Here is a 22,593-nt window from a genome sequence, read left to right as displayed (position 1 = left end):
CTTTATTTTCTGGATTTGCTTGGTAACTGCAAACGCACTCAAATAAACTGCTTTGTCGACAAAATGCAACTACTTAGCCATCCAGGAAACAAACCTGTGCTCATGACTCCCGACTTGCTCCTTTCCTTACTCCATGAGTAAACTTGCTTTCAATGGGATGGCATGGAATTTCGTGAATTTTCTTTTTCAGGCGCCATTGTCAGTCAGTCTCAAAAAACACCAGGTAAACAACATAAAAAAATAAACAAAATGTCGCTTATATCACCGACTGAAACGTGAATAAACTGTTTCCTCTGGGCCCCCTTTTTCCAGTTTTCTGGAGTTTCGTGCTTCGTCCACGGTGGTGTTTCCTTCCCTTGCTCCCGGCTGAGGACGTTGCATTGCCCCGCTTGACCACTGGAGGATCCTGTCGCTACCGCTCGAACACTGCGGTTCGCGAGGAAGGGTTGGGCGATTTGGATTGTGGGAAGTGTCGTTTTGCCGAGGAGTTTGTTTTGCGCAGCTAACAGGCGCTAGCAACTGCTTTAATTTTTCACTTCTTGTCGTTTACAAACGACTACAATCCCAGAATGCGTAACGGTTGGATATCGATGGCGGAGAGCAATGACTGAGGAGTTTGATGAAGATGTGGTATTTGAGGTTTGTTTTTATTCAGGCACATATGTTCCATTAACGCGTAGTGCAGTGTATCAAGCCCGAGTTTGTATAGGTTTTCTGATTCATTCTGCGTGCTGAAATTGGCGTGGTCGACCAGACTGTCATAGTAGCTGACTCGCTAACGTTAGCTAGCTTATTAGCATGGCCATGAGCAACGTTTGGCTACCCCTGTTGTTATGCGTAGCTGAGACATAAATCCGAGCAAAATTGGCCGTGTAGCCTAGTCAATCCTACCTGACTGTTAAGTAGCTTTTCTTATCATGGGGCAGTGTGCTGTTTCATCATCATAGCTGGCGTGGAGCGTGTGTGTCTGGTCGGTGCTTTATGCGACGTAGGAAGGGAATAGCTGTTCGAAACATCTGACAGCCTGATGTGTCAACATGTGCGCCACCGATACCGTCCGAACATGCAAGTGAGTAAGGTTAGCCCATCATGTCATGCTTGGATCGGGGGGTGTCATCATGATAACGTATTATAGGTGGCTCTATCAAGGTAGTGGTCCTCTGTAGCTCAGCTGGTAGAGCACGGCGCTTGTAACGCCAAGGTAGTGGGTTCGATCCCCGGGACCACCCATACACAAAAAAATGTATGCACGCATGACTGTAAGTCGCTTTGGATAAAAGCGTCTGCTAAATGGCATATTATATTATATTATTATAAGGTAGGCAAATGGCTTGCTATCCAGATGTAGAAGCACGGATATGTTTTGTTTTCTCTCATGCTACGGATGAGGAGTGTCGGCAGCTGGTTGGGAATTGGGTCAGGTGTCTCCTTGGTAAAATTGGAGCATAATGTTGGTTCTTTTTTCTTAATTGTGGGCAAATTGTTGTTATGCCAGTACTGTATCCTAGAGATAAAAAGTCGCACTTTGCTGCTGCACATCTCTCTATTGTAGGGAGATTGAGGTGGGAGTCTGACCTGGGATGTTGTGATGCAGGACAGTGATTTGCTCATCCCTGCTGGCGACAGACACACACACACTTCCAGTCAGTCCCACTTTAAGCTGAGCTTTAACACATGATCGTGATGAACGCTCTTTTATGCAAGGTTTTTAGATTATTGTGTTTGTGTTTAATTCCGTCGCTGGATTGGACTAATGGACTTTGGAGCAGATTAGGTGTAAGAAAGGGGATTGAAAGAGGCAAGATGCTTAGGGCCAGAGGGAGATTTAGGGACTGTAGTGCACATACAGTGGGGAAAAAAAGTATTTAGTCAGCCACCAATTGTGTAGGTTCTCCCACTTAAAAAGATGAGAGAGGCCTGTAATTTTCATCATAGGTACACGTCAACTATGACAGACATAATGAGAAAAAAAATCCAGAAAATCACATTGTAGGATTTTTAATGAATTTATTTGCATATTATGGTGGAAAATAAGTATTTGGTCAATAACAAAAGTTTCTCAATACTTTGTTATATGCCCTTTGTTGGCAATGACACAGGTCAAACGTTTTCTGTAAGTCTTCACAAGGTTTTCACACACTGTTGCTGGTATTTTGGCCCATTCCTCCATGCAGATCTCCTCTAGAGCGGTGATGTTTTGGGGCTGTCGCTGGGCAACACGGACTTTCAACTCCCTCCAAAGATTTTCTATGGGCTTGAGATCTGGAGACTGGCTAGGCCACTCCAGGACCTTGAAATGCTTCTTACGAAGCCACTCCTTCGTTGCCCGGGCGGTGTGTTTGGGATCATTGTCATGCTGAAAGACCCAGCCACGTTTCATCTTCAATGCCCTTGCTGATGGAAGGAGGTTTTCACTCAAAATATCACGATACATGGCCCCATTCATTCTTTCCTTTACACGGATCAGTCGTCCTGGTCCCTTTGCAGAAAAACAGCCCCAAAGCATGATGTTTCCACCCCCATGCTTCACAGTAGGTATGGTGTTCTTTGGATGCAACTCAGCATTCTTTGTCCTCCAAACACGACGAGTTGAGTTTTTACCAAAAAGTTATATTTTGGTTTCATCTGACCATATGACATTCTCCCAATCCACTTCTGGATCATCCAAATGCACTCTAGCAAACTTCAGATGGGCCTGGACATGTACTGGCTTAAGCAGGGGGACACGTCTGGCACTGCAGGATTTGAGTCCCTGGCGGCGTAGTGTGTTACTGATGGTAGGCTTTGTTACTTTGGTCCCAGCTCTCTGCAGGTCATTCACTAGGTCCCCCCGTGTGGTTCTGTGATATTTGCTCACCATTCTTGTGATCATTTTGACCCCACGGGGTGAGATCTTGCGTGGAGCCCCAGATCGAGGGAGATTATCAGTGGTCTTGTATGTCTTCCATTTCCTAATAATTGCTCCCACAGTTGATTTCCTCAAACCAAGCTGCTTACCTATTGCAGATGCAGTCTTCCCAGCCTGGTGCAGGTCTACAATTTTGTTTCTGGTGTCCTTTGACAGCTCTTTGGTCTTGGCCATAGTGGAGTTTGGAGTGTGACTGTTTGAGGTTGTGGACAGGTGTCTTTTATACTGATAACAAGTTCAAACAGGTGCCATTAATACAGGTAACGAGTGGAGGACAGAGGAGCCTCTTAAAGAAGAAGTTACAGGTCTGTGAGAGCCAGAAATCTTGCTTGTTTGTAGGTGACCAAATACTTATTTTCCACCATAATTTGCAAATAAATTCATTAAAAATCCTACAATGTGATTTTCTGAATTTTTTTTCTCATTTTGTCTGTCATAGTTGACGTGTACCTATGATGAAAATTACAGGCCTCTCTCATCTTTTTAAGTGGGAGAACTTGCACAATTGGTGGCTGACTAAATACTTTTTTCCCCCACTGTATATAGGGTGCTCTGTTCTCATCTAGGCTTTTAACATGAGCATATTTTTGATCAGGGGAAGTTTAGCCCTTAGCTAACTCACACATGTTTCCCAAAGCCATAGCACACAAAAAATCTAAAGAAAACAAGCAGCTGCACACAGTAAAACAATTAGTTGACCATGGCGACCAAGATTTGAGCAGAGAGAATATATTATTTCATTTTCTAGCTTGTCATCTGAGTGACTGTTGGGCAAGATGAACGGGAGAGAGGGTGGAGAATGAGCGTATGATTCCAGACAAGAATAGCTGCCTGTGTATTGGGAAATCTGTAAGAGAGAATTGGGAAGAGCGGGAACAAAAAGCTGATATTTGTCTAAATCTCTCTCCTCCCCATCCTCCTTCTGCCCTTTCACCCTATTTCTCTCTCTCTCTCTCTCTCTCTCTCTCTCTCTCTCTCTCTCTCTCTCTCTTACACACTTTCCCGTCTCTCTCTCTTCCCAGAACTCTCCGCTCTTCCACTACCTGCAGGATCTAGGACACACAGACTTTGAGGCATGTCCCACGGTGTCTCAGGAGGACGAGTGTGGAGGAGGAAAGGGGGGGGCGGCCTCCCTCCAGGACAGCCTCTCCAAACCCACAGTGAGTTACCCCCCCACCCACAAACACACCCCTCACTGCTACCATAAGGAACCCCCACTATGATCGCATAGCCTTGGGGTGTTGTGTGTGTGCTTGACCAACTCACTGTACATTCATGCAGGCAGACAGAAAGTAATTACATCTGCTATTGATTCCAAACAATGAAACATATCACACACACACTCACTCATTCACACTCATACCCGGCTGGCGGCAGACAGACAAGACAGTGATCATGGAGGAAAGAGAGCAACAGATTCAGAGCAAGGTATTTGTCTGTTCTGCATACACACACTATTGTCCCCTATTTCAGGGATATGCTCTGTCTATTTGGTCAGATTTCTCTATTAGTGCTTAGGGGAATTCCTAGTCCTGCTTAGGAAACTCTGTGAATGGAAGAAAGTCATTCTCTCCTTTCTCTCTCTCTCTCTCTCTCTCTCTCTCTCTCTCTCTCTCTCTGATTCACTGGGGCTGAATTAGATTACTGATATCTGAAGTGCATTAAACTCTTCTACTGTCATGCTGTAGGGTGTGTACATGTATTTGTCCGACCTTGTGTTTTTACTTGTGTGAACATGTGTATGCCTCTGTGGGACCTTGCTTGTGTGATATGTACTATAATATACATATGCACAATCATAACTCTTTGCTTCGCTAGTAATACTCAGCAACATTTAAATAACAATTTAGAGCCCTCAAGCAATGTTTGAAACATCTTGAACGCACCCCTGTTTCTATTTAGGGGGACAGGGTTCTGGCCAACCCATGGTCACATGACTCTGAGTGCGTTCCTTTTCCTGTTTATGTATTTCTTTCCTCGTAGGACAGGAAATTATGTCACATTAGCCTCCTCCAGGAACTTTCCGTCCGTCCGTGTCATGCTTCCTCTCCGAGAGCCTGTTATTCGGAGGAGCGTTTGGGAATTATTTTCATAGAGGACTCATCATGGATATAACCCATTTAAACATGGACATTGCCATTGCTATTGGGCATTGCCATCATCCACCATTTTAAAGTAGTCAAGTAGTCAACTGGATGGGGATTCCTTTTGGTTAATGGCAAAGATATGGTTATTCCTTGTCCAACTTCCTGTAGCCCAGATAGAGATGCAGCCAGGGCCAACACAGCCACCCACACTGTGTGTGTGTGTGCGTGTAAACATGGATGATTGCTTGGTGTATATTTGATTTCCAGACAGTCAGAGGCCAACACTGGTTATCTGCTCCTATTTAGCACACACTGGGCCTGTTTAACATACGGTTACATCATGGGCCATCTGTAGTGAAAATGTGTGTGTACATGTGCAAGTATGTGTGTGTGTGCATGTGATGGTGAATGTGTCTGCTAGCAGATGTGTATCAGCCCAAGGTGAAATTAGTATTTTCTGAACCATTGGCCTACATCCTAGAGATTTGTGGAGTGGTGGCATCAGTATCCATACAAATGCATGTTACAGTTACATAATAGTTGTTTTCAAAACGAATTACAGTGTGGAGTAGAATTTAAAGTGCTATTTTAGAATGCTTCTATTATCTGTGGAAATGTCACCCCTGTTCTTCAAAAGAGTAACGCCACCAGAGGGGTGAAAATCATCCACATTTGGGAATGAAATAGGATTTCAAAAACGTTTGATGGCAGGTGGGGCACATTGATGTTGTCATTTTACAGAAATAGATGTCACACTAGACCAGAGCATTGTATGACATCAAAGGAGGTTAGTGAGGAGAAAGGGAGAAATATGGGAATCTGTCAGTGTGCCATCTGAATACAAGGCTCTTTGTGCCACAATTGCCTGCTGACTCTACCAATGGGAATACATATTGCCTTTTTGCATGTGTCATGTCAGATAAGTCAAAAATGAGACCGCTAACTGAAGAGAGCGAGAGAGAAGGCAGGACAAGGTCAGTTGAAGTTTATTGGCAATAAAACCTTCACTGCCAGCCTGCCTAGTCTCCTCCTTCTTGTCCTGGAGTCATAAGAGAGTGAGATGGAGAGAAGATCAAGCGTTGAGGATTGCTTTATGGTAATATGGCCATAAGATTTAGAAAACATACATAATGTCACACAGTCTCGCTTCCTCTCCCTCCTCTCTCCCTCTTTCACTCCCCCTAACTCTCTCTCTCTATCTCTCTGAGTCTCTCTCACACACACACACACACGTCTTTGCAGAGTGTTTTTTCCATTCTCTGACTCTCACACGGCAGACGGGGAGCACAAAGCCTCGGGAATGTTTCCCAGGGTGACGCCAGCAGAATACTAAAAAGCAGGAGCAAGACGGGACCAGGAAATGAACTGTACTTACTAGTGATGTGTTGGTTGTTTGTGTCACTGTGTTTGCATTCCGCTGTCCGTGTGTATGTGTGTTTTTCTGTGTGGCCCGTCTCTGTCTCCTGCCTTAATGTTTGGATAGGGGATATTAGATTGAGATGAGTGAGTAGTAAAGAATGGAAGAGCCTACATGGCCCTCGCAAGAGTTTTTGAGGCCACCGCCTCCCCCTCATGACTAACACACACACACACACACACACACACACACTACCCTCTCTCTGGGGGGTGGTTTAGATGCCATGTTCCCTTCCTGCTGTTGTTGGTTGGTCGGTCAGTGTAGCGTGAACGCCCAGTCCTACAGCTCAGACCCATAATCAATAGCCCTGCAGCCTGCTGGCCAATAACACACTGTGTCCCAAACTCCCAATAACAGTCAGTCAGGGTAGAAAACACACCCAGGCCAGCCTGGATTTATAGTAAGGGTGAAATTGCCCCTAGACGCTGATCTTGGTTCAGTTTTGCATTTTCCACAATAATGGTTACGGTTAGGATTGGGAGAGGGTAAGCTGATCCTAGATCTTTACCTATTGGAAACTTCTTCATGAGCAACTGTAGGCTGGCTGGAACACTGAATCCTTACAGGCCCGGGTCAAAAATAGTTCACTATATAAAGAGAAAGGCTGCCATTTGGGACCTAACCTGAAATATGCCGCCTTAGTGGTGATGTTGCCTGATAGTACCAATGACTGTATGGGATAGTACTGCTACTTTCCCAAGTAATAGAAAATACTGGGAGGAAATTAAGGTATTCTGATCACTAGATTTTGTCACTCGCTGTAGGCATTTTAATTCACTCTGTCTTCACACTATTGTGGTTAAATTATCAGGATTTCTAATATAGACATTTTGGAGAATTGTTTGGTTAAAAGCAGCATATCAAATTGTACAATTTAGTTGGAATGCTCATAATTACTCTGTTTGCTAGTGATTAGAATATAATTCTGTTTACTTTGTTTGTTTACAGTGAATCTCCTCTTGGAGCCTGGCAGACTAGCAACTAGGGGGGAATGGAGGGTGTTTGTGTGTTGGGGGGGAAGTCGAGACACACACACACACACACAATCAGTCACTCATTGTTGGTGTCTCAAAGAGCCTGTTTCCTGGGATATGCCCTGGAATGAAGAACATGTTTCTTAGGAATGTGTGTGTGTCTGTTATGAGCATAATTTGTGGTTGATGGCCAGAGCTCATTCCCCAGTGAGTTTGCTCTCACAGATGTAGTAGTCAGTGTTGTCTGCTTCTGCTGTTCGTATGAAGGATGTGTGACTTATTCATTTGCAGAATTATGTCTGGTTGATTACTCTGTTCCCCTTATTAGCTCCAGTCTCTTCCCCGCCTGACCCATTCTCCTCTGTGTTATTGGCAGGGAGGACATCTATGGAGATTGGCTGATGCCTTGTGGAGGCGGAGCCCGTTCCACCAGGCCGCCTCGGCCCATAGGCTGGAGCAGCAGCTGGTAAGGGTCACCATGGAAACCATGGGACTAATCATAGAACCTTAAGTGACTTCATCCCAAAGACACGTTCTTATATTCTTTCTCTCTGTGTCCTCTTCCTCTCCCTCCCTCCCTCCATCCCTCTTTCTTTCTCTCTCTCCCTCCCTATAGGACTGTGTGTTTGGCCAGTATGCGGTGCGGTGTATCCTGGACCAGGATGTGTTGCTCCAGGAGGATGTGGAGCTGATCGAGCTATTAGACCCCAGCCTGCTCACCCTTGGCTCCTCGCCCTCCGGCTCACCCAGACGAGACAACTCCCTGCCCTGCCCGCGCCTCCTCGCCTCACCCTCGCAATGGTACGCCCCAAACACAGATCCTAACATAGTCTCACACACACATACATATCCACATGTACACACAGCAGACACTAACATTCCGTCTCTTTCTGTCTTGGTTTTCTCTCTCTCTCTCGCTCTTTCTCTCTCTCTCTCTTTCTCTTTCTCTCTCTCTCTCTCAGGGACGTAGCAATGCTGGTGGGCCTGGCTGCAGTGTTACTAGGCCTGTCCTCTCTCTCTGACGGGGCCTGGTCTCTGGCTGTTATCCCGTGGTGTGCTGCAGTCATGGGCTGGGTGTGGCTGCGAGGGGCGGGGCTGTGGAGACAGGGGAGGATGCAGAGGGCAGCACACGCCCAGGCCTCCGAGCTGCAGACCATGGTGCTGAACAGCAAGGCTCTGACCAGCCTGGCCCGCAAGTCCCTGAGACTACTACAGGAAACAGAGGTCATCTCTCGAGGGTTCACCCTGTAAGTGGACCATTTGATCTACTATCTATCTACTTCATCCATAGTGGTAGTGTGCATCCACACCTTCCTACTCATATTGTGTGCATGCTAATCCTGCTGTGAGTCTATACTCCTCCCCCAACGTTAGTGTCCACTTTCACCCACTAGCACTTTCATCTACCCAACTATAAGGTTAGCACTTAGGCTAGTACCTATTATTATCCTAGGTTATCTTTACCTGCAGTGCCCACTTTTTACCTGTCCCTGCCTGTTCCACAGCCCGTTCCTCCCTACCCTAACGTCTGTTTTACTGTTCAGTCTCTGTAGTATTGTCGGTAGGACAACATGGTCACTGTATTCGTCTCCATCTGTTATCGTCTTGTTTGTTTTGTGATAGTATTTTGTCATAACCGTGTCATATGTTGTTAGCCTGTCCTGTTGTGTCTCAGTTAGTCATAAACGGATTATTAGCATGTCGTTAGCATGTCGTGTTGCGAGTGCTGCCCTGCCTCTCTGGGACGTCTGCACAGTTGTATCACATTTCACTTGTCAAGTCTGCTCGACAGGGTGAGTGCATCCAGCTCCTTTAGCAGGGCAGGGCTGGGGGCGGGGCCACGGGGGCAGCAGCTGATTGGCCTGCGGAAGGCGGTGTACCGGGCGCTCCGCTCAGCCTTCAGAGCCTCCCGCCGAGCCACCTGCCACATGCTCAAAGCATATCCTTCACACACACACACACACACACAGAGATAGAGAGGATAAGGTGTTCATTTTCAAATAGAGAAGGGATATTGCCAGACTAAACGTATGCAGGAATTAAACAATACAAGCACTAAAGATTGATTTCTACCAGTAACCCTTTGGTATTACCCTTGAGTGAATGTGTGTTAGGATATATTCTGTTTGACCAATTGGCGGGTCATTTAGTATATGAGTGTCAATCTGTGAGCTGATGGGCTCCTTAACTCGTACCCACTTACCCCCTGAACTCTGAGATTGACAATGTGACCAACTACGTGTCTGCGGTGCCTCTGAAGGAGCTGGGGATGGGCCTGGGGACAGAGCACCTGACTGACGAGGAGGCACAGGAGCTCACCGATGACTACAGCCTCCCTGCCCTCAAGGTGAGTGAGTGAGTGAGTCAGTCAGTGAGAAATTCAGAAGTGTCTTGCTTTTATAAAGACAGTGGAGGAAAGAGCATGATGAAAAAGAAAGGAAGAAAGATAGATGGAAGCGATCATTTAGATGCAGGTCGATGGTGAAATGACAGACAATAGGTTCAGGGCATTGTCAGAGTGATTGTGTTAGCTACTCTGTTTGTCCCTGTGGGCTTGCTGTCCTCCAGGTGCTGTTCCAGCTGTGGGTGGGGCAGAGCTCAGAATGTTTCCGTCGATTGGCCCTGCTACTGTCGTCACGACGACTTGAGGAGCCCAGGGAAGACTGGGTCGAAGGTGAAACCCCTCCTCCGCCCATACATCGCTCTGTTGCCACGGTGACACAGCCTCTCCACGGTGCCCTGGCCAGTTGCCTAGGTGACCTGCAGCGTAGCTATGAGTTCCACCGGTACTTTGAGACGCAGCACCGGACGCAGGGCTCGGACAGGGTGGGGCGCGCTCGACAGAAATGCAGAGAGCTCAACGCACTGCACACGTCTGTACGCAGCCTGCAGCTGCATCTCAGGGCCCTGCTCAACGAGTGAGTCAAACCTAACCCCTTAGTCAACCCTCACCCTCCTAACCCTAACACCTGTTACTCCATACCCTCCTCACCCCTCAGTCTAAAGGCGTCAGTATGTTTCAGTTCGGCTGGCGCCTATCCGAGAAATGAACGAGTGTGTTCGCATACTCCCTTAAAAGACCTTCACTTGAAAAACTTGAAAAAGCGACAATAGTACTGTTTGTCCATTTTGAGACGCAGTAGCCAGTATACACTTCATCAAAATAGTCAGAAATCTGTCATTAATTTGGATGTTTTTGTCGAGGAGATCTTAGTCATGCAATTTTACATCTAACTAAGATGTTTGGTGCAGTATTTCTCAATGAAGAAATGTGCATGAAAACGAGTCTTCTCTCGTTGAATAACAACAGACTATTGAAGAATCCCTACTGTTGACCAATCACCGACGAAGGTGCGTAGACTTCGGCTATCAAGTTCGGCTTGCCTCTAAAAAAAATTGTGTGCCCGAACAGCCGGGAAAGAAAACTCTTACCAAAGTCCAAAACAAACAAAAACGTCTCAATGTTGTCATAATAAATGCACAAACTTGTCTGAACTGTTTCCGCTGGGAAGCATGCGGACGCCTTTAGCCCCTTTTCCATACCCCACTCACCCCATCCTCCTCTCCCATCCTCTCCTCACCCCTCCTCCCCTAACCCTCCCCTCATCTCATCTCCTCTTCCACTCACTAGGATGATTATCCTGGAGGATGACCTGGAGAAGCTGATGGTGACCAAGGAGGCGGTGGAGGTGACTGTGGAGGGCTACCAGGACATCCAGGAGCGTCTCAGTCACCTGCAGCCCCACATGCAGGCCAGCGCCGGATGCTGGGAGGACACCGTGGGCCAGGTGGAGCGCATGCTGAGGAGAGCTAACACCTGCCCAGGTGAAGAAAGGTTGCAGGTGTTACACACACTACCTTTATTAGGCTTAGGTAGTTAACGCAGCTGACCAGTTGAGGTGACAGAACCTGATGTTGGGTCTGAATACTGGACCCCCCCCCAGGTTTCCATGGTTACAGTGGAGGGGTTATTTTTAGTCAGGACTCCCCCCCCCGCCCAGCACAGAGACTATTCAGAGTCAGAGAGGAAGTGGCTCCTTCAAATATAGGATAAGAACTAGAGCTTGCATGGGAGGGAGGGAACAATGACCTAGTTTCACCACAGACTGTTTCAGCACATTGTAGAGGTCTACTCTTTGGGAGCAGGGAGCAGGTTGACTGACTCAACAGAGCTGAACACGGTTTAAACAAACAGATAATTGTATAAAGTGGTATGTCTGCATTTGAGTGTGTGTGTGTGTATACTTACCTGTATGTGTGTGTAATGTGTTCTATTCATCCTGTCTCTTTCAGGAACTCCTGAGGGTCCAGAGCAGTGTCTCCCTCCTGTGCCCTGCACCCCTGTCCCAACCTACACCCTCATCCTGGACAGGGACCCTGTGCCTGAGGAGCAGGTACTGAACCTCATACCTCACTGTGGATCTACACACACATACACACACACAACTAGGTGCCTGTATTGTGTGTCTATGTGTAATGGGTCTTTCCTGCCCTCTGATTGGCCAGGAGCTGGAAGCGTACGTGTCGGACTCAGAGGATGAGAACGGGTGGGCGGGGTCGGTGGTTGACATGCTGTCTCCCGAGGAACGAGAGCGCCAGCGGCGGGAGAGGGAGGAGTCTCGGCGTGTCCTATCGGAGCTCAAAGCCGTGCTGGGCCAGCGGGCGTCCGAGGGCGAGAGAAGGAAGTGGAAACAGCTGCTCTTCAACGACCAAGGTCTCTCTCCTCCTACCCACAATGCACCTCTCTGCCTCTGCCGCTCCTTTAGTTCTCTGTCTCTCTCTCTCTTTCTCTCATTTGGTGTGATCATTTAATGATGATGTTTTACTTCCTTTTGTCTCCTAGCGGCGGTGATGCCTATCGTTTCCGGGGTAACGTCAGCAGAATCTTCTACAGAATCTCAGACTCCCTCCGACCCATTGGACACTCTGACACTTGTGGGCATGGCCAAACCAGGTGTTGCCGAGGGAAACCACCTATCGGACAGGCTGAACAACGAGGAGGAAGACGAGGTCAGGGACGAGTGCCCCCTCACAGAGGCAGAGGAAAAAGCACTTACAGAGTTCTGCTGTGGTGAGGCGGAGGAAAAGGGGGAGGAGGGTGAAGGTGGGGCTTCGGTCCCAGATAGGACAGGCGGGGCGCAGCTCTACCAATACGACGGGCTGCCTGACGAGGGGGCGGGACTGAACGGGCCCGACCTTCTATTGCAGCCCCGGATTCCCGCCATCACGGTGATGGACAGGCTGACGGAACTACACGGCTCGGCGATGCTCAGCTTTAATTCCGCCCTCGCCGCCCAGGTGGCGGCACATTCGCACACCTTCGCCAACATGGAGGAGCAGACGTTTGGAGACAGCGGAGAAGAAGAAGGGGTAGAGGGAGAGAGGCGTTCGCTACCTGATGGACAGACAGCTGAGAAGGACTAGAGCCTAAACCCTCCTGCTTTACGGAGCTTTGAACAGAACAGATATGGATAGACAGCCAGGGTTCCTGTATTTATGTCTGACCCCACTCCAGGGTTATTTATTGCGGCTTTCCGTTTCCTTGGCTCCATGGGTCTCTGTCATGTCTTCATCGGTGTGTGTGCATGACTGGGTGAGTGCCTGCGTGTGAGTGAGTGAGAAAGCATTGTGTGTATACAATGTCTGAGTGTGTTTGTGAGTTTTAAGAAGAGCACTACACCACTTTCTGTTACACTCCTCCACCCATCCGTCCATACTTTACCCACAATTCCCCTGTGGCCACTCTCCTGTGCTACTCAGGTACCAGAACCACAACACAAACTCTGACCTCACCGTCACAAGGTGTTCAGTTTAATCCATCCCCTGTAGCTGTTAGAGGCAGAGAAACTTGGTTATAGCATCAAATACATTTTCTCTAACTATTGACCAGTACCTTTCCATGATATGTCAACGTTGCCTAACAGTTTAGCATATTGGTGTCTGATTCAAAAAGACTAATTAGCTAAATCATTATTATTATTTTTACCACATCACTTCCTATATGACTCCTGTATTGAAAAGTCGAGTCTGATGTGTGGTTGCTCTGTTGAACGTGTGCCCGACAGCCCAGGGTAGAATGCTCAGGTACTGAATCACTGACCGTGGGCTGAATGTAAGATGTTACTATACACACACACACACACACACACACAGATGTTACTGCACACACACACCACACTGTAAAAGGGGAAGGAGGGGTACATTTCAAAGAGAGCAGGGGGAAAGCTATTTTTATTATCACTGTTTTATTTCTGGTCTGCCTCTCTGAGTCTGCACTTATACGCACTCTTCAACTCACTAGGAATGGCCCTGTAACTGCAAAGATGTGTTGGCTAAAACACCTGTCACTCAACCAACAGCAACCAATGAGCAGACAGAGACATCAGAGAGAAGGGTGGACATAGTTGACCTTGTAAAATGGACTAGCCTACCAGATTTGGAAATATTTTGATATATTGAGTGTTGTTTTTATTTGAGAGATGAATATGGTCAGGCAGTGGATTGCTGTGAAATGAAATTCATCCCCATCCACTAATGAACCAAACACATTCACAGTGCTTATTTCCCCAATGGTCTCGTCAAGTGCTCCTCTCATGCTCATCTGATGCAGGATACAGGATCAATGATGCCCCAATGAAGAGTCTGTAGGGGATGATAACTGGGTGATTATTGAGGTAAAGTGTTGTACTACCTCATGCCACCTCTACTGCACCTACTATGAAATCTGTTCCGCTGGGGTATGTAACTCCATACCTACTACATGTATCTCAAATCTGAATGGTCTGCTGTGTCAGAACGTTTTGGTTCTGTCTTGTGTATAACTGTAAATGTTTCTATGGAGATTGTACCACTGTATCTCTCTCCCCTGTCTCGGCATCTGTGTTTCCATAACGCTCACTCACTAGAATGTGATCCAACTCTATTGATTTGGGGATTGAGTTTGGGACAGTTATTACGGAGTGTCCTGGAATGCTGCTATCGGTGATTACAATTAATTTGAGTGATGATCGATGATGATGATGATCGAAGGACAGCATGTGCTTATTGACTGCACTGATGATTCCGCTTGTGTGTGTCAGGGGGTGTCTGATCACCCTGAGGTGCCCCCCTCCCCGTCCTTCCCCCTCACCGTGTCTGCCTTGCCTTGTCTTGCCCTACAGTCCTCCACCATATGTCCCCTTCCTGAAGTGAGTTCTGTCCCTCCTACATTTAATTTGTAAAATAAAATGCTATTCTGGAGCTGACTGTCTTTTGTCTCTCTTTTCATATCGGTCTCTTTCTTTCTGTCTTTCTCAGCTGCCTGAGACTGACCCTAACCCCAGGGGGAAGGGGGAGGAGAGGAGTGGTAGGGGGTGAGGGTCAGGGTAGTGAGGGTTACCTGATATATTTTGTGGAGTCCCAAATTTGTCTGACCTAGAACAGCTGGTGATCCCTGTACCACATGTAAGACCCCAACCCAGCGCACAGACACACACACACGTACCTCTCACACATTTAAATGCATTTAGCTGTTGTGAATAGTCCCATGTTAACGTCCAATACAATTAGTGTGTGAAACTGAAACCTCAAGGGTCTGTCTGAGGTAAACCAAACAGCACCTTAGCTCTTTTGTGTGTCCCTATGGGAGTGTGTCCCCCTTTCCCCCCCCTGTGGGAGTGTGTCCCCCCTTTCCCCCCCTGTGGGAGTGTGTCCCCCTTTCCCCCCCTGTGGGAGTGTGTCCCCCTTTCCCCCCCTGTGGGAGTGTGTTCCACCATTCCCTTGGACAGCCCCTCTAGTATCAGCCACCCTGTGAAACACAAGACCAATCAGCCCATTCAGACTGCAGGAGAACAGAAAGAGAGAGGGCTGTCTGACATACTTACTGAGGATGGTTTCCCCTGGTATGGAAGTACAGAAGGAGGCATTATTAGGGGCAGAGCAAAAACGTCCATCATCACACTGTGAAAGCCACATTGGGACTGAACAGAGCAGCAGTGTGTGTCTCCAACAACCCAGCTGTCCAATCATTTTAGAATGTTGTACTTTCATTCCTCTCTCCCAAAATAACCATTGACCACGGAGCAGGCAGGCACGGCTTCATGTCTTTATTGAATTAGCCTCAGCATCCTTATACATGCAGCAGGCTGCATGTCAATACTCTGAACTGGCTTCCTCTCCTAATGTCCAGAGACTCCAGAGGAATGGTGAAACTGAATGGTGGAAAATGTATGCACTCACTAACTTTAAGTCGCTCTGGATAAGAGCGTCTGCTAAATGACTAAAATGGAAATGGAAATGGAAGCCTACTACTGGGGATTTGCTGCTTCCTCACCTGGCTTTCCCAGTTCTCCCAGATCGGGGAAGGGAAGGAGCCAAGGGCAGGGAGCATGGAGTCTGCAATTCTTGAGAGAATTTGGAAGCTGGTAGCTATAGAGTTCTTGTTGTGTGGTGACTGAAGATTATAAAATTGCTCCTGCTCCTGGAATAAATGTATGGAAATATGGGCCCTTCTCCAAATAGCTTGTTACCTAAGATTAATACAATGCTGCCATCTAGCGGCCAATATTTTTCTTAGTCGTAATAATAAAAAATCAAGGTTATTAAGATGTATAGTACAACATACATTCACATATTGTTATAACAAATAAACCAGGTTTGTTGAATCCGGGCTGTTCACTGTGTATGATATTTTGTCTCTGGAGATACATATTTTAGGAGAATTGTGATGGTGATCCATGAATTAATTCCTACATCAATTTTGCATTGAGTGAGCACAGCACGCGCTCAGCTGATTCCGCAAGTTTCCCACAAACCACCGCGCTTCCTTTTCCACTAACGCCTGCAATCATGGCGGATGTGGTGCAGGAGCAGGTACCGGAGCAGAAGCTCGAAGAGGAGACGGTCCTGAACGGAGATGCAGAAGAGAAAGAGGAGGTAGCCAAGAAGAAGAAGAAAAAGAAGAAGAAGAAGTCGGTAGCCCCCGGTAAGAGTTGCGGACAGGCCAGTTACCGCTGAGCCGTGTATGGATGATTGTGCCTTGTGAAACATGCGCCAGGCCTTATGAAACACGCCTCGCTCTCATTACACACCCGTAGCTAGATAGCTAAGCATGGGGCGAGACTTCTGTCAACCCGACCACGAGGCCGAAATGTCAGTAAACAGACGGAAGTAGTCATACAAACAAACGTAGTAGTTAGTTAGCTAGATATCTTGCTAGCTTAGTTCGTAGTCCTTTGCTGGCATGTGCCAGAAGTCGCTAGCAATTTCAAAGCCAAGTTTGCTTGTTTCATAATGTGTGGTGGAATGCTGTCATGTTAACGTTAGCTTTCTTACATAAGGTAAACGCCAGAATACAGGTTGACTTCGATCTTGAGGTTGTAACTATCACAGACTATGATCTGTTTCATAATAATGTATATATTTAACACTAACTAGTTACGCATGATTGACAACCAAGATTGGCCCGCTGTTGGCTAGCTAGCTATGAAACGTCAAGAAACTGTTTGATTCAGACAGCATGTTCACTGAACTCTGCGAACTTACTGCTGACATAACGTTATCCTCTCAGCATGTGCTATTTAGAGCAACCTGTCTTCTTGTAACAACGTCAACTAGCTACAGCTCGCATGAATTCTTCTAATGGATGTCAGATGGTTGCCCTTTAAATTGACATACACAACATTTAGCTTGTAATGTCCCCTCGTTCGTTACAGCGTGTTTACATAAGTAAATCAGGCTTAGCTGCGTGTGCTGGACCCAAGGTTATACACAGACGTTAATACTCTCCCCTCTCCTGCCAAGTCCCAGACCTAAGGGATGCACTTTGCAGGATGGGATCATTGTCCACTGTCCAAAAGCATCACTTCCCCGCTGGACAGTACCTTCCCTTGCACGCACATAACACATCTCTCATCTTCCCCTCCCCTGTGTCTCCTGGATGCTCGCTGTTGTGTGTGATGGAGCTGTAGTTGCCATGGCCGCCATGACGTGGTTAGTATGATGTATAGGATGAGCTCACCAGTGTGTATCTGTCTCTGCGTTTTATGACTGCAGCAGCCGGCACTGAGGCTGAGGGCGATGGAGTGGCTGAAGTCACACAACAGCTGGAGAAGCAGGCTCTGGAGGACAAAGAGAAAGAAGAAGACATGGAGGATGGTAAGACATCGTAACAGTACTCCACTCTAGCCTAGTACTAGGCAGCCCCTGACCTAGAACCACATGGGCCGAGCTCCAACCATGGCTCTTCACACCCTGCTGCGGAGCACCTGAGCTGGGTTCAGTCCTGTCGTTGCTCCCCGTAACCCAAATCTGTCAAATCCTAAACCTTAACCATCCCATGTCTGACCCATAAGGACGTAAGTCTATCTCCAGCACAGAGATGACCTTACACATAACTACTTACACGTCTACCAATACATGGCCTGCTGGGAGCTGATAAACTCTGGTGTTACATTACATGTGACAAATGACTTCAAATTCCTCCCTATTTCTCTCAGATGGAGACGAGGGGGAGAACTCAGCAGGCAAAAAGAAGAAGAAGAAGAAAAAGAAGAAAGGACGTGAGTTGGTCTTATTTCCTTGGACACTTGAGAGTTCTGACTTTCACTTTGTCTGGTCATGTATAGGGTGCAGTGGGAGAGTAGCCTATGATCTAGTGATGGATATGACTGGCTGGCTCTCTGCCATACTGCTGCACTCTGGAGCATTACCATAACCCTGCAGCCCCCCTCAGGTCCTCAGGCTAATGGGCACACTTTGCTTTTCCCAGAATATTGCTGTGTCACCTCAGGAATTACAACTCAAACTTTCTAGCTAGTTTATGAACTGGTAATGAACGGTTATGTGACTGATTGTTTCTTCCTGTCTTTCACAGCCAAAGTTCAGACTGACCCTCCATCTGTGCCCATCTGTGAGTTGTATCCAAGTGGAGTTTTCCCCATCGGTCAGGAATGTGAATACCCCCCATTACAGGATGGGTAAGATTCATACACGCACTCATACACAATCTCACAAACACCTACTCTTGGCTTAGTGTGTGGTTCATACCTGGTTAGTGTGGTAGCGGTGCCCAGCCTCTTATTTCCCAAGCACTATGTTATACTAGAGTGGCAGCTCCTCTGATCATCATGCTGTACCTGTCCCAGCTGCAACACAAACTGGTAGCTACCAGAGAGACCGGGGAGGGAGCTTTTCAGGTTTGAGTTTGTTCTGAAATAAACAGTGCTGCCTGGCATCAGTCAGTGTGCTTATCAAACAGAAGTGACAGGGTGATTCTTCACCTTGGATCTCTTCACTGATGTGAAACTCATTGACATAAAGGGCTCTTAAAGATGTGCTATGCAGAAATCACGCCGCCATTTCCTGGTTGCTAAAATTCTAAAAGTTCACCTAATTTCAGTTAGTGACAAAACAAGCAAGTATAGTGTAGAGAATCATTGTACCATCTAAACTGCTGTGAAATATATTTTCATAACCAAAAATATTGTATTTTCAGCTGTTTTAAGCTGGTGCACAAAACCGAAAGTAAAAGACGCAAAAACGAAACTTACCGGGAAGCATAGAAATAGCGCACATAGAACAGATTTACCGCTTCTTAGACTTGCTTTCAATGAGAATGACAGATCTATAACACACAGTTTGATTTATCATCTAGTCATGCTTGCATTGATTCCCCTGGGTGGTGGAGCAGGATTAAGATGTATGCGTATACACTAACTTCGTTGTTGATCCCCCGGGTAGTCGTGCAATGACAAAATGTTTGTGTGTGCTAACCTCATTGCTGATTCCTCCTTGTGAATCACACGCACAGTGATGGGAAGAAGTGTGTGTGTGCGCTGACCGCTAACCTTGTTGCTTATTCCCCTTGGTGCAGGCGTACCGCGGCGTGGAGGACCACCAATGAAGAGAAGCGGGTTCTGGACAAGGCCAATGAGGAGGTGTGGAGCGACTTCAGACAGGCTGCTGAGGCCCACAGACAGGTCCGCCAGCACGTCCGCAGCTTCATCAAACCTGGCATGACCATGATCGACATCTGGTGAGCCTTCATCATCATCACAGCTGAGATGTTGCTTCCTATTCTCTTTCTATTTGTCAGTCTTTTCCCCTTGCATTCCATCTCTCTTTTGCATACATCCGTTCTTGCGCTTTCATCCCATCTCTTTCTGTATAACTAATTTCTCTGTGTGTGTGTTTCAGTGAGCGGTTGGAGAACTGTTCTAGGAAGTTGATCAAGGAGAATGGTCTGAGTGCAGGCCTGGCCTTCCCTACCGGCTGCTCTCTGAACAACTGTGCAGCTCACTACACCCCTAACGCCGGAGACCCCACCGTGCTGCAGTACGACGACGTCTGCAAGATAGACTTCGGAACACACATCAACGGTACACCCATGCCACAGTACACGCATCAAAACATACTTGACACATAAACATATACAAACACATATCAACTAGCCACTCAGACCCGTAGGATGCTGTGCTCACTCCCACTGTGTTTTCAGGTCGGATCATTGACTGTGCCTTCACCGTCACCTTCAACCCAAAGTATGACAAACTGCTCGAGGCCGTGAGAGACGCCACCAATACTGGAATCAAGGTCCGACATCCATTCACACACCATCCATTTCTGAGGCCCATTGATATAATTTGACATAAGTGTAGTTCAGATGTTCAGTCTCATCTCAATCATGCTTCATCATTCTGCAGTGTGCTGGAATCGACGTGCGTCTGTGTGATGTTGGCGAGAGAATTCAGGAAGTGATGGAGTCGTACGAGGTGGAGATTGATGGCAAAACATACCAAGGTACTGACTGAGCTACTGAACACACACACACAGTGAATTTGTGGTTGTAATTTATGATCAAAGATAATCACTCACAAATGTAAATTTTGATAATTTCCAGTGAAGCCAATCCGAAACCTGAACGGCCACTCAATCGGCCAGTACAGGATACATGCCGGCAAGACTGTCCCCATCGTCAAAGGAGGAGAAGCTACCAGGATGGAGGTGTGTATCTCTTACTGATGCTACAATTGAGCGTTTGATGAGCAATGAGGGAGATGGTGAGGCTAGAAAGGGCTGCAGAGTAATGATGTGCTGTGGGAGGGTGACCGAGTAATGATGCTGAGTAATGATGTGCTGTGGGAGGGTGACCGAGTAATGATGCTGAGTAATGATGTGCTGTGGGAGGGTGACCGAGTAATGATGCTGAGTTAATGGTGTGCTTAAGGACCGTGCCAGGTCCAATTAGCCAGTAACGCAATACCTGTACACCTGAATTGGTGTCGTCGATGATCAATGAATTTCTATAACACAGGATTGCCTGCCCCTGTGTATTTGGTTGACTGCAGCAATGTCTTCCTACCCCAATAAGTGTGTCCTTTTCTGACTGATTACCTCTTTTGCACCACCAGGAGGGAGAGGTGTATGCCATCGAGACCTTTGGCAGCACAGGGAAGGGGGTGGTCCATGATGACATGGAGTGTTCTCATTACATGAAAAACTTTGATGTGGGACACGTCCCAATCAGGTAAGTTGGTTGTCTGTGTGAACACTGGACTGTGTTGGGCAGCTGTGAGACTGTTTATTCCACAGAGGTTGTACCCTCTCTCTCACTTCCTCCCCCCAGACTCCCCCGGGCGAAGCACCTGTTGAACGTGATCAACGAGAACTTTGGCACGCTGGCATTCTGCCGGCGCTGGCTGGACCGGCTGGGGGAGAGCAAGTACCTGATGGCCCTGAAGAACCTGTGCGACCTGGGCATCGTGGACCCCTACCCCCCGCTCTGCGACACCAAGGGCTCCTACACCGCCCAGTTCGAGCACACCATCCTGCTTAGGCCCACCTGCAAGGAGGTGGTGAGCCGAGGAGACGACTATTGAATACTGAACCCAACCTCATTCAAACCGCACCACAACCCCTCCCCCTTCACCCCCCCCCCCAATACAGAGAATACACACTGAACCATCTGCCTGCACTCTAACAGAAAAGCAGCATCTAAATACAGGACCTTGCTTTGGTCTCTTCTTTCTCCTGCCTTGGCAGAGCAGCCAGTAAGGGCTTTGAAAAATGCTGCTGTAAGGTACCCCACAATGCATTTCTACCGCTACTTAAGAGCGAGCATGGAGGGACTGGCTTACGTAGCAGCGGCTGAATCTTTTTTTCCTCTTTTCTTTTGGTGACATTGAACCACAAAGCTTAGTCGTAATTTTCCCCCTTGCTAGAGGGATCTGTGGACACAGTGGGGTCTCTGCAATCTTCTGAAGCCAGACCTGCCATAGAATATCAAATAAACTGTTACAGTTCAACTGCTTAGAACCCCCAGTATTTAGATCCTTACCAAAATAAGTACCCTCCTCTCCCTCTAAGTATGCCCAGGGCCTGGAGTGTTTCCTCATGTGACCTGATCAGGAAAAACTCCTGGCCCTTACGGCTATACAGTTCCTGGTTCAGACTGCGGTCTTTCAGCCTGACCCTACAGTGTTCTGGTCATTAGTAACAGTCAGGACCCAGTCACTCGGTTGGTGGTAGGCTGGATCGATTGCTCGTCAGAACCCTGAAATTGTACAATTCTTCCGCTTTTGAGTTCTGGGTGGGAACGATGACAAGAAAGCCATGCATCTATAGCTGTATGTTTGGCTTCATTATACCGCTACAGGGAGGGGACTCTGCACTCCGCTCCTCCAGTATTTATTTCTTAGATATTTGTAAAATATCTTTGAAATGGCTGCTGCCACTATGTGTACCACTTAATTTTGAATTCCCTGGAAATGTTTTTGTAAGAAGAAAATTATTGAAATAAAAAATGTTGCTCTCTGTATTCCTTCACTGAGAAGATAGTCTTAATTGGCTGATGGTGGTTGGAAGGATGAGTCCTCTGTTCCTACGCAACCTTGCAGGCATCCAGTAGATTCTAGCAGAGGAAGAAGTGAGATTTCACTCGCCAAAATCTGTCCAAAGCATTTCTATGAGCTTATCTTGGACCTAAGCTTGTCGCCTGCCTTCCCGCCTTTTGGGACAACAACTCCCATTGTTAGGGCGGAGACATGAGTATCTCGTCATTATATACAAATCTCTGATTCTAGTTGAACACTCAGCTGAGGCAGCCATCCCGTATACCCTATTTAGAGGAAGCAGTGCGTAAGGCTGTCTGAACTAGTCATGTGAAGGGGATTAAGGTGTGAGGGCTATAGCACTATACAGCATGGTATGAACCTTACCTGAATTAATACA

General features: G+C 47.2%; 1 protein-coding gene and 1 pseudogene across 2 annotated transcripts; both read left to right on the top strand.

Moving 5' to 3' along the window:
• Positions 1-537: 537 nt before the first annotated feature.
• On the top strand, positions 538-14,624 carry LOC311129608 (vezatin-like). Its single transcript, XM_084161949.1, has 12 exons — positions 538-639; positions 3,931-4,068; positions 7,763-7,852; positions 8,003-8,187; positions 8,349-8,633; positions 9,179-9,325; positions 9,586-9,733; positions 9,955-10,304; positions 11,018-11,211; positions 11,680-11,780; positions 11,893-12,100; positions 12,230-14,624. Exons 1-12 carry the CDS (start codon positions 604-606, stop codon positions 12,808-12,810), a joined length of 2,463 nt encoding a protein of 820 aa, XP_084018075.1. The 5' UTR covers positions 538-603; the 3' UTR covers positions 12,811-14,624.
• Positions 14,625-16,090: 1,466 nt separating this feature from the next.
• Positions 16,091-22,180, top strand: LOC311129449 (methionine aminopeptidase 2-like; annotated as a pseudogene). The gene is made up of 11 exons (XR_014615324.1): positions 16,091-16,348; positions 17,419-17,520; positions 17,862-17,924; positions 18,239-18,341; positions 19,238-19,399; positions 19,561-19,742; positions 19,862-19,956; positions 20,067-20,163; positions 20,264-20,367; positions 20,775-20,890; positions 20,990-22,180. The product of XR_014615324.1 is annotated as a methionine aminopeptidase 2-like (transcript).
• The last annotated feature ends 413 nt before the right edge of the window (positions 22,181-22,593 follow it).

This window comes from Coregonus lavaretus (genome assembly GCF_964263955.1).
Source record: "Coregonus lavaretus genome assembly, chromosome: 5".
Classification (NCBI taxonomy): Eukaryota; Metazoa; Chordata; class Actinopteri; order Salmoniformes; family Salmonidae; genus Coregonus; species Coregonus lavaretus.
This window is presented reverse-complemented; position numbering and strand designations above follow the sequence as displayed.

Excerpts from the sequence above, each read along its gene's own strand:
- LOC311129608 (XM_084161949.1), top strand. The coding sequence starts at position 604 with ATGACTGAGGAGTTTGATGAAGATGTGGTATTTGAG. Across the intron at positions 4,069-7,762 it reads ACAGCCTCTCCAAACCCACA|GGAGGACATCTATGGAGATT; the intron begins GTGAGTTACCCC and ends TGTTATTGGCAG. Across the intron at positions 8,634-9,178 it reads ATCTCTCGAGGGTTCACCCT|GGTGAGTGCATCCAGCTCCT; the intron begins GTAAGTGGACCA and ends TCTGCTCGACAG.